Source organism: Tupaia chinensis, unplaced genomic scaffold (genome assembly GCF_000334495.1).
Source record: "Tupaia chinensis unplaced genomic scaffold, TupChi_1.0 Scaffold000407_4, whole genome shotgun sequence".
NCBI lineage: Eukaryota > Metazoa > Chordata > Mammalia > Scandentia > Tupaiidae > Tupaia > Tupaia belangeri.
In genome coordinates this window covers 4,660,680-4,673,037 of record NW_006159912.1, presented here as the reverse complement: position 1 = coordinate 4,673,037, position 12,358 = coordinate 4,660,680, and the positions used below count along the sequence as shown (strand labels likewise).

Below are 12,358 nucleotides of genomic sequence, written 5' to 3'. Positions count from 1 at the left end.
TTGCAGTGTAGCCATTCCAACTGGGGAGTGATTTCTGGTTCTCTCTGTCTCTCTTAGGAGCACACACACACCCTATAGCAAAAATCTCTTTAAAAAAAGAAAGAAAGAAGTTATTATCTTATCTCTGCCTCGCATGCCCTTGTTAATTTTGCTTGTGTTAGCCTTTAAAATTCAATGTATGGGAAGCTGTCAGGTCAGCTGTGGTGGTTGGGGCACTGGACTCCCACGTGGCCGACTGTAGTTCCAGTCCTGGACCTTGGGGCTTGCCTTTTTTATTTTTTAAAAATTATTTATTTATTTATTTCCATTTTTAATGTGATAAGATATAAACAGAGAGAGAGAAAGGGAAAATGAGAAAGCAAGTCACTAGGTCTGGGACTCAAACCGTGGTCGGCCATGTGGGAATCCAGTGCCCCCAACCACTATGCCACCTGCTGGCCCTGTGGCTTGCCTTTTCACTTTCCTCTCTCTCTGTCCCTCTCTGGTCAAATTAAAATAAATAAATGACTAAATTAAAAAAAAAAAAGAATTCAGTATTTGGGACCAACTGGTAGCATGGTGGTTAAGGCGCCTGAATCCCTTTTAGCCAACTGTGGAGTCTGAGTCTCAGACCTGGGGGAAGAAAGACCAGGCCAGGTGCTTGTGTGTCTGTGCATGCATGCCCTAAATCCTGAAAGTAGAAATGGAGAAGGGATTATGGCATGACCATCCCTACCTGGAGTGAGGGGGTTGCCCTCTCACTTTCCTTCTCTCTTATTATTTTTCTCCAATGAATACATGCACCCTCAAACAAAAACAGAAACAAGACTAAACAAAATTCAGTGTAGCCTGGGACATATTAGTGTGTGCAGGATGCTGCTCTGTGACAGGCTGAGATATAGGAGGCCCCAGTTAGATTCTGGCCTACCTTAAAAAGCTACCTCATGGCCAGGATAGGCAACAGAAAGAGACTTTGTGTTTCTAAACGGTCCAGGTATGATGTGGTGGACATCTGTAGTCTTAGCTACTTGGGAAGCTGAGACAGGAGATCATAAAACAGCAAGACCATGCCTAAAAACAACACACACCACTCCTGCCCACACATACATATATATACACACATAATGAAGGTGGCTTAATGTAATCCTTTTCTCTTTTCAACTAGCATGGGTCAAAGGAGCCTTTCTTGGGCTTCCATTATGATTATTGAACGGGTCACATAATATTAGGGTATTTATTTCTCTACCCTTAAAGAAAGATTATTCTTTCCATGGGGGCGGGGGAGTCCTCTATCTCTAAAATAATGACTCAGTAGTTTTTTATTTTGGGGTATTAAACTTTTGGGGTATTATTATCTCCGTAAATTATTTTCTTTCCAAATAATGACAGAATCTATGCTAAACTTGGGGTCTGTCCTTCACAGGGGTAGATATGTGCTCAAGGAGTGTGTGTGTGTGTGTGTGTGTGTGTGTGTGTGTGAATATAAAGGAAATGCTTGTCTTTTTGCTTAAAAGATTAATGCCAGAATCCAGTGCTATTTAGATTATCTGCTGATTTGAAACATTTGCTGCCTTCCTTACCCTAGCCTAAAATTTGTATGGATATTAATTTCCTTCCTTCTCTTCCTCTTTTCTTCCCTCCTTTCTTCCTTCTTTCCTTCAACAAGAGAGACAGAGAGCCAGTATCCCTAACAGGGTCTTGGTGGCCATTTAGATCATTCATGGACATAGGTGTTCCTGGTGTACTAAGGGAAATGTTCTGATGCACATCTGAGAGTTTCCCATGTGGGTCAGCCTAGCACAGCATTGCACTTTTGCTGTTGTGCCAGCATTGGATTCTATGCCTACTTAAGAGTTTTGTCTTTTGGAAAATAGTAGATAAAGAATTTGTATAATTATTTTTTAGATTAGATTTGAAAATGTTAAAATTATGAGTGTCATTAGATATGTTTTACTTTGATGAAACAAAAGTAATATTAGCCAGTTTTTCTTAGGACCTAGGTTGAAAAAGATTTTTTTAGAATTATTTAATTTTATTTATTATTATATTATTATTTAATTTGCTATAGGGCACATAAGCTCACCAAGGAGACACACACACACACACACACACACACACACACACACACACACACAGAAAGAGAGGGGGAAAGTGAGAGAGATTGAATGAAAAAGCAAGCTGCTAGATCCAAGACTCAAACCTCAGTCGGCCATGTGGCAGTTCAGCGCTTTAACCACTATGCCATTTGCTGGCCCAAAAAAGATTTCGAGAGACTTTTTTTTTTCCCCCTGGTTTCTTATCCATTTTTAATTTCTGAATTGCAGTTACAGATGTAGAGCTGAAACGACTGAAAGATGCCTTCAAGAGGACCTGTGGACTTTCCTATTATATGGGCCAGCACTGCTTCATCAGGGAAGTGCTTGGGGATGGAGTGCCTCCAAAAGTTGCCGAGGTAATATTTGTGTTTTAGATTTTCCATTGAAATAGTTATCCATCAGTCTAAATTCTTGCAGGATCTCCTGGTTTTACAGATTTAATCTTTCCCACAGTTATCTTTCTTGCTAAGTAGACAAACAGGTCTTCTCTTAGATGTTAATATGGCTGTTCTTAGAAGCTCAATGGGAATGCTGCATAGCTGCAGTTCTTTCTCATACTTTTAAGCACTAATAGTTATAATTGCAGGACCATTTGTATGGTTGAATTCTTATTCTTAAAACTACTCTCTCTACACCATAAAATTTTTGTGTCATGAGTGTGGTGTTTTTTTTTTTTTTTTTTTTTTTTTGTTTTAGAGTTTGGTATTTTTTTTTTAGAGAGTTTTTCTTTCTTTTCTTTTTTTTGGGAGAGGATTTTTTGCTATAGGGCACATGCACTTGCCAGAAAGAGAGATAGAAAGCGAGAAATCATCCCCTGGGGGGATGGCCACACTACAATCCCTTCTCCTACATTCTCCTCTCAGGATCTTGGGCACACACTCACACGCGCCTGGCATGAGTTTAAGCCACCGGGTCTGGGACTCGAACCACGGTTGACTACATGGGAGTTCAGTGACATAGCCTTTACACTAACTGCTGGTCCCAATATCAGTATCTTTATAAGGAAAACTATAGGAACCACTTGAATTGACAGCTGTAGATGGGAAAATAACTTTATTCCCTAGCTAACCAGTGTTTTTCTTTTATAATTAAAGCAATAACATATTTTTCAAGAGTAAAGAAAGATTTTTTGCAATTTTAGCAAAAACGAACAATGAACTTCACGCCGGGAGCATATGTGTGCATGCCCAAGATCTCGAGAGGAGAATGGAGGAGAAGGGATTGCGGCATGGCCATCCCCCCTGAGGGGTGTGGCTTTAGCAAAAAAAAAAAAAACAAAAAAAAAAAACCTCTCCAAAAAAAGAAAAAAATAAAAGTATTAGTTTATTTGACTTTATTTATTTATTTTCATTTGACCAAAGAGGAACAGAGTGAGAGAGAGAAAGTATGAAAGCAAGCTGCCAAGTCCAGGATTCGAACCACAGTCGGCCATGTGGGAGTCTAGTGCCCCCAACCACCATGCCATTTGCTGGCCCCAGCATCAATTCTGTTTTACTTATGGTTTGAAAATTAGTATAGTCAGTATTTTGGTATATTTTTTATATAATTTATAATAGTATCTCTGTATTTCTTGAATAAAATGAAATGAACAGGGGACCAGCAGTTGATATAATGGTTATGTCGCTGTACTCCCATGTAGTCGACAGCAGTTCAAGTCTTGGGTCCAGTGGCTTAATCTCACTCTGGGTGCGTGTGCGTGTGTGCCCAAGATCCTGAGAGGAGAATGGAGGAGAAGGAATTGCAACGTGGCAATCCCCCCAGGGAGTGATTTCTCGCTTTTTGTCTCTCTGTCTCTGTCTTTCTGGCGAGTACACGTGCCCTATATAGCAAAAACCTCTCAAAATTAAATGAACAGAGTTTGAGGGGATTTGAGAAAAAAGATAAATGATAAATGAGTGAAAAATGTATTCTATTTGAAATTTTAAAAAATATTTATTTAATTTTATTTATTATTATTATTTTTTTTAAATTCGCTGTAGGGAGAAAGCAAGCCGCCAGGTTTGGGATCAAACCTCAGTCGACTATGTGGGAATTCAGCACCTTAACCACCACACCACCTGCTGGTCCCTTATTCTGTTTGAAATTACACTTGTTGGGAACCAGCAGTTAGCATAATGGCTATGTCGCTGGACTCTCACGTAGTCGACCGCGGTTCGCGTTCCGGACCCGGTGGCTTAAAACTCACGCCGGGCATGTGTGCGTGCGTGCCCAAGATCCCGAGAGGAGAATGGAGGAGAAGGGATTGTGGCGTGACCATCCCCTCTGGGGGTGTGATTTCTCGCTTTCTGTCTCTATGTCTCTCTCTGTCTGTCTGGCGAGTGCACGCGCCCTATAGCAAAATCCTCTCCAAAAAAAAAAAAAAATTACACTTGTTTAACTAAGGTCACAAATTCTTTAATAATCCAATATTTTAATTTTCTTTAGGGTTCCATTCCCCCACTACTTATCTTCCCAAAGGAATTTAATAGCAGAGCATTTCCACATAATATTAAGTTGTAATTGTTTCCTTTTGTTTTCCCATTCATTTATAATGCTTTTCAACCATTTGAAAAATCTGCTAGACAAATAAACTTAGTATCTACCCATTAACTGCTATTTAACTGGAAACTCTTAAATCCCTATCCCAGGATCGATTTTAATTTTGGATGACTAACTAGGGTAGTAATATCACTCTACCTCCCTCCATAAAGTTGTCATCTGTTTTAGCCACATTTTTTCCCCCGTCCCTGAGCTCTTATTTATTTATTTTTCTATTTATTTATTGTGAATTTCAAGCCGCTGGGTTTAAGACTCAAACCACGGTCAACCATGTGGGAATCCAGCACCTTAACCACCATGCCACCTGCTGGCCCCTCCGTAAACTCTTAAAAAGACAGTAAAGCCTTCATCTGTAGTATACATGTATCATGACATTTTATTATTTTTGTATAGAAAAATGCGTCATGACTTTTCCAATGACCCAATAGATAATGGTTTGTTTGCTAATTGTTCATGTATATCTTGTCTAACTAAATTATGATTCCTAATGAGCAGATTATGACTCCCTTTTTTAAAGAATGATTTTATTTAATTTATTGATTTATTGATCTATTTTAATTTGACCAGAGAGGGAGGTCCAGGACTTGAACTGCGATCTACCATATGGGAATCCAGCGCTCTTAACCACCTTGCCACCTGCTGGCCCCGCAGATTATGGCTTCTAAAACATGTCACACAGTACCATGCATATAGTATAAACTTGGTGAATATTTGATTTATTAATACTTTTTTTTTTAGTATTCTTTCTATTTTTTTAAACAGGAATGACCAAGATAATGACCAGGAGGCCATACTCATGAAACCAGTTAGCTTCGCTGACCTCTCAGTCTTTGAACACTTATTTTCCAAATTATAGGAAAATGTACATTTTAAGCAAATGCAATTAAGAACCTAGAACGTTTTTAGACTTATTAACACAGGAAAACACACAACTGATTAGTAGGAAATTTTTCCATTAGTGTCAATAAAGTTATGTGGAGATATTCATGTTGCATTTAGATCCCCTTTGGAGACTAGGAGTCTGGATTACCTAGGTTTAGGGGAACTATCACAGAATAGTGTTTTTTTAAATTATTTTTTTAATGACAGTTTGTATTATAGATTAAATCTCTTTATGTTGGACTTATTGACATCATGGACTTTCTTGACAACTCTAGTCATTGATTGTTAGCTTATGATGCTATTGATCATTGATTGTTATAATACATCTGGCCCTTTTATCTGTGGGTTCCATATGCATAGATTCAACCAACTGTGGATCAGAACTATTCAGAAAAAAGAAACAAAACAATAAAAAATAATACCAAAGAGGCATTATAATTGCAATTTACACTGTATTTTAGTTATCATAAACAACCTAGAGATGATTTAAAATACAAGGGAGCAGATCATAAGGAGTCAGATGATGGGACATCAGTAACACAACTGGACCCACATGAGAAGGTCCCTAGTTTGCATTCTAGGTCCTCTCTTTATTTACTGTGCATGGGCACATACGCCTGTGATCTGGACTGGTGGAGCCTGGAGATGGATCATGTCATGAAAACTCTATTGGTGTTGCCTGTTTCTCTCTCCTTCCCTTTCTGATGGAAGAAATAAGCTTTAAAAAAAAAAAAAAAAAAGGATATAGATATAGGAGATGTGTATAGGTGATTTGCAAATACTATACTATTTTATGTAAGGGATATTCAAGGGTCTTTAAGTTGTTTCTCTTTTCACATTCATGCTAGTTCTTACATTTTATTATATTTCAGAATTTTCTTTGTAGGACAGCAATAATACCACTTTTTTCTCATTAAAGTACATATGATCAAGTATTGTTTGATGGTCCTTAACTCAAATTTTAACTTACAGGGACCAGCAGTTGGCGTAATGGCTATGTCACTGGACTACCATGTAGTCGACCGTGTTTCGTGTCCTGGACCCGGTGGCTTAAACTCACACCGGGCACGTGTGCGTGCGTGCCCAAGATCCCGAGAGGAGAATGGAGGAGAAGGGATTGCGGCATGGACATCCCCCCTGAGGGGTGATTTCTCGCTTTCTGTCTCTCTGTCTCTCTCTGTCTCTCTGGCGAGTGCATGCACCCTATAGCAAAAACCTCTCAAAAAATTTTTTTTAACCTACATCAATTAATTTTAAAGTTTTTGTTTTGTTTTGTTTTGTTTTTGTTTTTGTTCGCCATAGTGCACGTGTGCTTGCTGGAGAGAGTGACAGAGACAGCGAAAGGGAGAAATCATCTCCCAGGGGGGGATGGCCACACCACATTTTTTTCTCCTCCATTCTCTTAAGGATTTGGGGTACACGTGCACACATGCCTGTTGAGATTTTCACACCACCAGGTCTGGTACTCAAACTGTGGTGGGCCATGTGGGAGTTAAGTGGCCTAACCACCATGCCACCTTCTGGCCCCCACAATAGTATACTTTCTAAAGTCTTGTAATTATTGTTATTTAATTATTCCTTATTTCAACCACATGTAATTTCAGTAGAATTCTTAGGCTTAGCCAGAGGAAATCTGATCATCATTTATGAGGGAAAATGCATTTTGTATTCTTGAACAGTCATTTTAACAAACTGTAGCTGTATAGTTTGCTTGTAAATTGTGAATGATTTTCTTGTTTTTTAATAACTAGACAACTCATGAGTTATTTTAAGGTCTGCCTTTGGGGGCTTAGATTTTGTTTGATTTTGCTCTGCAATCAGTCTTTGAATTTTCTAGGTTGTTCCATGAAGCCACTGACTTGAACTCGATGAATGAGCTCACATGATAGTTCAAACCTTAATTGAGTTATTTTGTTCACATGGTTCCAGTAACTTTCAAGAGGGCAGAGAAATGGATCATGTAACATCCTATACTTTTGTATTTTAAAACTAAAAAATGTTTACATTTTTTCTTTCCAAAACAATGGGACATCAGGGGAACCAGCAGTTAGCATAATGGCTATGTCGCTGGACTCCCACATAGTCGACCGCAGTTCGCGTCCCAGACCTGGTGGCTTAGAACTCACACCGGGCGCATGTGCATGTGTGCCCAAGATCCCAAGAGGAGAATGGAGAAGGGATTGCATCGTGACCATCCCCCTGGGGGATGATTTCTCGCTTTCTGTCTCTCTGTCTCTCTCTGTCTGTCTGGCGAGCACACGCGCCCTATAGCAAAAACCTCTCCAAAAAAAAAAAATATATTGTAAATATAATTAAAGCTTCTTCTGTGTACTGCTCTCAAATTTCCTTTGGATGTTATGATTAGAATGATATTGTTATTATCCTACCTTCCTTAATTACCTTAGCTCTTTGATTCCCTCTAAGAAGAAACAGTGACATTTTGTTCATATTGAAATATTTAATCCATATAAAAATGTAATGATTAGCTTAATTGGAGATGAGATGGAGAGGAACGTCTGTATATGGGAGTATTGGTATATATTTGTGGTGTATTTTAGGTTCCTAGCTCTGTTCACTGAGAAGTTCACAGGAACAATCTGATCACTGTGGCAATAAGCTGACACCCTGATTATAATCTCTGAATATAATTTTTCAGTTCCTGGGACTGCTTGGGAAAATGTCTGATTATAGGTCTAGGCCAGAAAATTAACAAAGTGAAGTTGGAATATCTTGTCATACTGGAAAATAAAGAAGATATCCAACCCAGGACCAGCAGATGGTATAATGGTTATGTCGCTGGACTCTCACATGGCTGACTGTGGTTTGAGTCCTGGATCCAGCAGTTTGAAATTCATGCTGGGTGTGTATGTGTGTGTGTCCACATTCCTGAGAGGAGAATAGAGGAGAAGCAATTGTAGCGTGGCCTCAGGGGGAATGATTTCTTGTTTTCTGTCTCTCTGGCAAGTGCACCTACCCTATAGCAAAAATTTCTCTTAAATAAACAAAAAAGGTATCAAATACTACTAAGAATCCTAAAAAAAAATCCCGTATAAAGAGGTTCCCTCTGTGCAAAGATGGGGAAATTTGATAATCAATAAGGATAATTGTAGTAATTGTAACATATCTAATATAATGATTTTTTGAGGGGGGTTGGGAAGAGATTTTTGCTAGAGGGCATATGTGCTCACCAGAAAGACAGAAAGAAAAGGTGAGAAATTACCCTCCAAGGGCAGTGTACATGATGCAATCCCTTCTCCTCCATTGTCCTGTCTGGATTTTGGACACGCATGCACACATGCCCAGTGTGAGTTTCAAACTGCTAGATCTAGGACTTGAACTGCGTTTGGCCATGTCCAAGTCCAACACCTTAACCACTATACCACCTCCTGGCCCCTAATATAATGATTTTTTAAAAACTGTCTCTACTGGGACCAGCTCTAGGGCCTGGTGGTTAAGGCAGCCAGATTCCACATGGCTGACTACATGGTTAAAGTCCTAGACCCAGTGGTTTGAGAAACATGCTGGATGTGTGTTCCTGCATGCCCAAAATCCCAAAGGGAGGGAAATGGAGAAAAGATCGTGGTGTGACCATTTTTCATTGAAGGGGAGAATGCTTTCTCTTTTTGTATCTCTGCCTCTCCCTGACAAGTGCATATGCCCTCTAGGAAAACAAAACAAAATAATACCCCTTCTGGACACTGTTGGGAGTCTCCAAGATCACCCCTAGGTTTAGTGATTCACTAGACTCACAGGACTTGGGACCTAGTCATATTCACTGCTATACCTAAAAAGCAAAAGGATCCAAAACAGTGTCAGCCAGAGAAAAGGCATGTGTAGGAAACCAGGTGCAAGCTCCCAAGAGTCCTCTCCCATGGAATTACACAGGATGCTCTGAATTTCTCTAGTAATAGGTTGTGACAACAGATGCAAAATGGTATCTACCAGAAAAGCTCATAGCAGATACACTGGCCAGGGTTTTTAGTGAGACAAGTCACATAGTCACTCTACCTATCATGACCAAAATTAGAAACTTCAATGAGGAAAGGAGATACTGAGCATAAACTGCATTGTAAAAGCAGTTTAGGCATAATCAACTACATTTAACACTTAGGGATTAGTGAGAACCTTTCCAAAATTCCAAGTTTACAGATATCAGCCAAGGACCAACCTTGCAAGCAGACCTAAAGATAGCAGTCTCAAGTGTTTTTTCTTTCTTTTTTCTTTTTCTTTTCTTTTTTTTTTTTCCCACAAGTACCTTTGGAACATGCTGGGAAACTAGCTTATTATTTTTAAAAACCCGATTAATAAAATATAAAGAAAAGAAGTGTGAGAAGGAAAAATAGAAAAAGAAAACTGACAGATTAAAAGAGATTACGAGACTATCAACTAATTATATTTTAGAACAAATAAGCTGAAAAAAAGGCAGTTGGGGATATTTGAATACTGACTAGAACTTTCCTGATATCTAGAAATTTTTGTTAGCTGCTTTTTTTTTTTTGAATGTGATAATGGTATTATGACTGTATAATAACACTTCTGTCCATGAAGGGTGCACTTAGGACAGTGGTCCCATAGGACTGCATAGGCTGTATCAGATAGCCTAGATGTGTAGTAGGGTATGCCAGCTAAGTTTGTGTAAGTACACTCTGATGGTCACAGAACTGCAGAATTGTCTAATTACTTATTTTTCAAACCATATCCCTGTCATTAAGCAGTGCATGATTGTGTCTTGCTGAGATATTTAATATTTACAGATCAAATTAATAATAAGGTGAATAGCAGTTTTTTTTTTTAAAGCAGAAGGTAAAAGTTTATTATTCCAGGTATTTCTGGAAAATTCATTTCTTTATTAAGACATTTAGACCTACCAGATTTGATGTGAGGAAACTGGATTTGATAGAACAGTACATATAAAAATATAGGAAAATAATTCAATAATGAGTAAAAGCTAATTGATGAATCAAATCTTAAAAATTTTAAATAGAGCCCAGCCACTTTAGTGTGCACTGCCCAATGCTGCTATCTTGCAGGTTAAAGGCACATAGAATGCCAGGGTTTGATACCTGGCCCACCCTAAAAGCTAGCCATGGTTGCACATGCTTTTAACCCCAAGCACTTAGGAAGGCTAGGCAGGTGGATCATAATATAGCGAGATCTTGTCTTTTATTTTAAAGTTATTTTTTATTTTTTAATTTGCTAGAGGGCGCGTGTGCTCGCTTCAGAGAGATGGTGGCCAGGGGTAGTGAGAAAGCACCCCCATTGGGCTTGACACATTGCAGTCACTTCTCCATTCTCCTTTTGGATTTTGGGCATGCATGCGTAGTACCTGATTTCAAACCACTGGGTCTGAGACTCAAACTATGCAGTCAGCCATCTGGGAATCCAGCTGCCCCAACCACCATACTACCAGCTGGCTGGAGACCCTGTATTTTAAAAAAAGGAAAAGTAATGGTGCTCAAAAAACTTTATATAAAGGACCAAAAGATGGCATAAAGGTTATGTCACTGGATTCACACATAGTCAACTTTGGTTCAAGCCCTGGATATGGCAACTTAAACCTCATGCCAGGCACATGTGTGTGTGTGTGACCAAGATCCTGAGAGGAGAATGGAGAAGAAGGGATTGTGGCATGGCCTTCCCCCCTGGGGGAGTGATTTATCGCTGTCTGTCTCTCTGGCGAGCACATGTGCCCTATAGCAAAAATCTTTCTTAAAAAATTTATATAAAATAAAAATTTGGAAATGTTATTTTGGTTCTGTCAGCTGTTAAGCAGTTAAAATATGTAATGGAGTTCACTCAGGAGAAACATTTTTTGAAGTAAAAGTCATGAGCTCATTAATGTTGAAATAGTTCTTACTGGGACCAGCAGTTAGCGTAATGGCTATGTCGCAAGAGATAGGTTTTTGGTATATCATATTAATATATTTATATTATATTAATAATATAAATGTTTTTCTTTGAAAATGCAGGCTGCTCTTCCTCTCTTCTGAGATAATCATTTCCTGAGATGACAACATTGTCAGAATTGTAGTGAGAATCATTATCAAGAGCATCAATTTTATTTTACTTATTTTGTTTTTTAAATAATTATTTTATTTAACTTTGTTTATTTAATTTGACCAGAGAGGGACAGAGCAAGAGAACAAGAGAGTGAGAGCAAGAGTCAGAGAGAGAGGAGAGAGGGAAAGTGAGAAAGCAAGCCGCTAGGTCAGAAACTCAAACCAGGGAGTCTAGTGCCCTTAACTACCATGCCACCTGCCAGCCCCAAGGCCCCAAGAGCATCAATTTTATACTCCGTTAGTAAAGCAGAATCTCTAGTCTCTATCTGATATTCATAGCTATCAAATGTTTGAGAAAAGGCTTTCTTCCTCTTATTTTTAAACATTTAAAGAAAATTATTACAAGAATTTTAAAACAAAGATCTTGCAATAAATTGTAATAGTTGCTAGGATGATCTTTGTCACAGGCTGTTAAGGAATTCACAAACTCAGAGAGAAATTAGGTTGAAAAGGTTTATTTACAGTTTATTTACTTTTCAAGAGAGAGGAGAAGGTCCAGATGCCTAGAATTTCATCAGCTGAAAGATGGAGGCTCAGAGCTTTATTGAGTCTAAAAGCAAGGGTTTCATTTTGTTGTAAATTTTTGTCATGGCTGTGTGTGCACTCACTGGAGAGAAATAGAGAGAGGGAAAGTGAGAAATCCTACTCCTCCTCCTCTTGCCATGCCACAGTCCCTTCTCCTCTTGGGATTTTGGGCGCACAGACCTATGTGACTGGCATGTTTTTCAAATAGATGTAGAAGGACCAACTAACTGGGGAAAAAAATCGGAGGAATAAAAAGAAGGCCTGAAGCTCCTGAGAGGG

At 38.8% G+C, this 12,358-nt stretch overlaps 1 protein-coding gene across 1 annotated transcript in view; it reads left to right on the top strand.

Moving 5' to 3' along the window:
• Positions 1-2,303: 2,303 nt before the first annotated feature.
• Positions 2,304-12,358, top strand: part of USP32 (ubiquitin specific peptidase 32) — a gene marked incomplete at its 5' end in the record, with an annotated part of 140,329 nt that continues 130,274 nt past the window's right edge. The window contains 1 exon segment of the mRNA XM_014590131.2: positions 2,304-2,431. Coding sequence (XP_014445617.1) covers positions 2,304-2,431 — 128 coding nt within the window.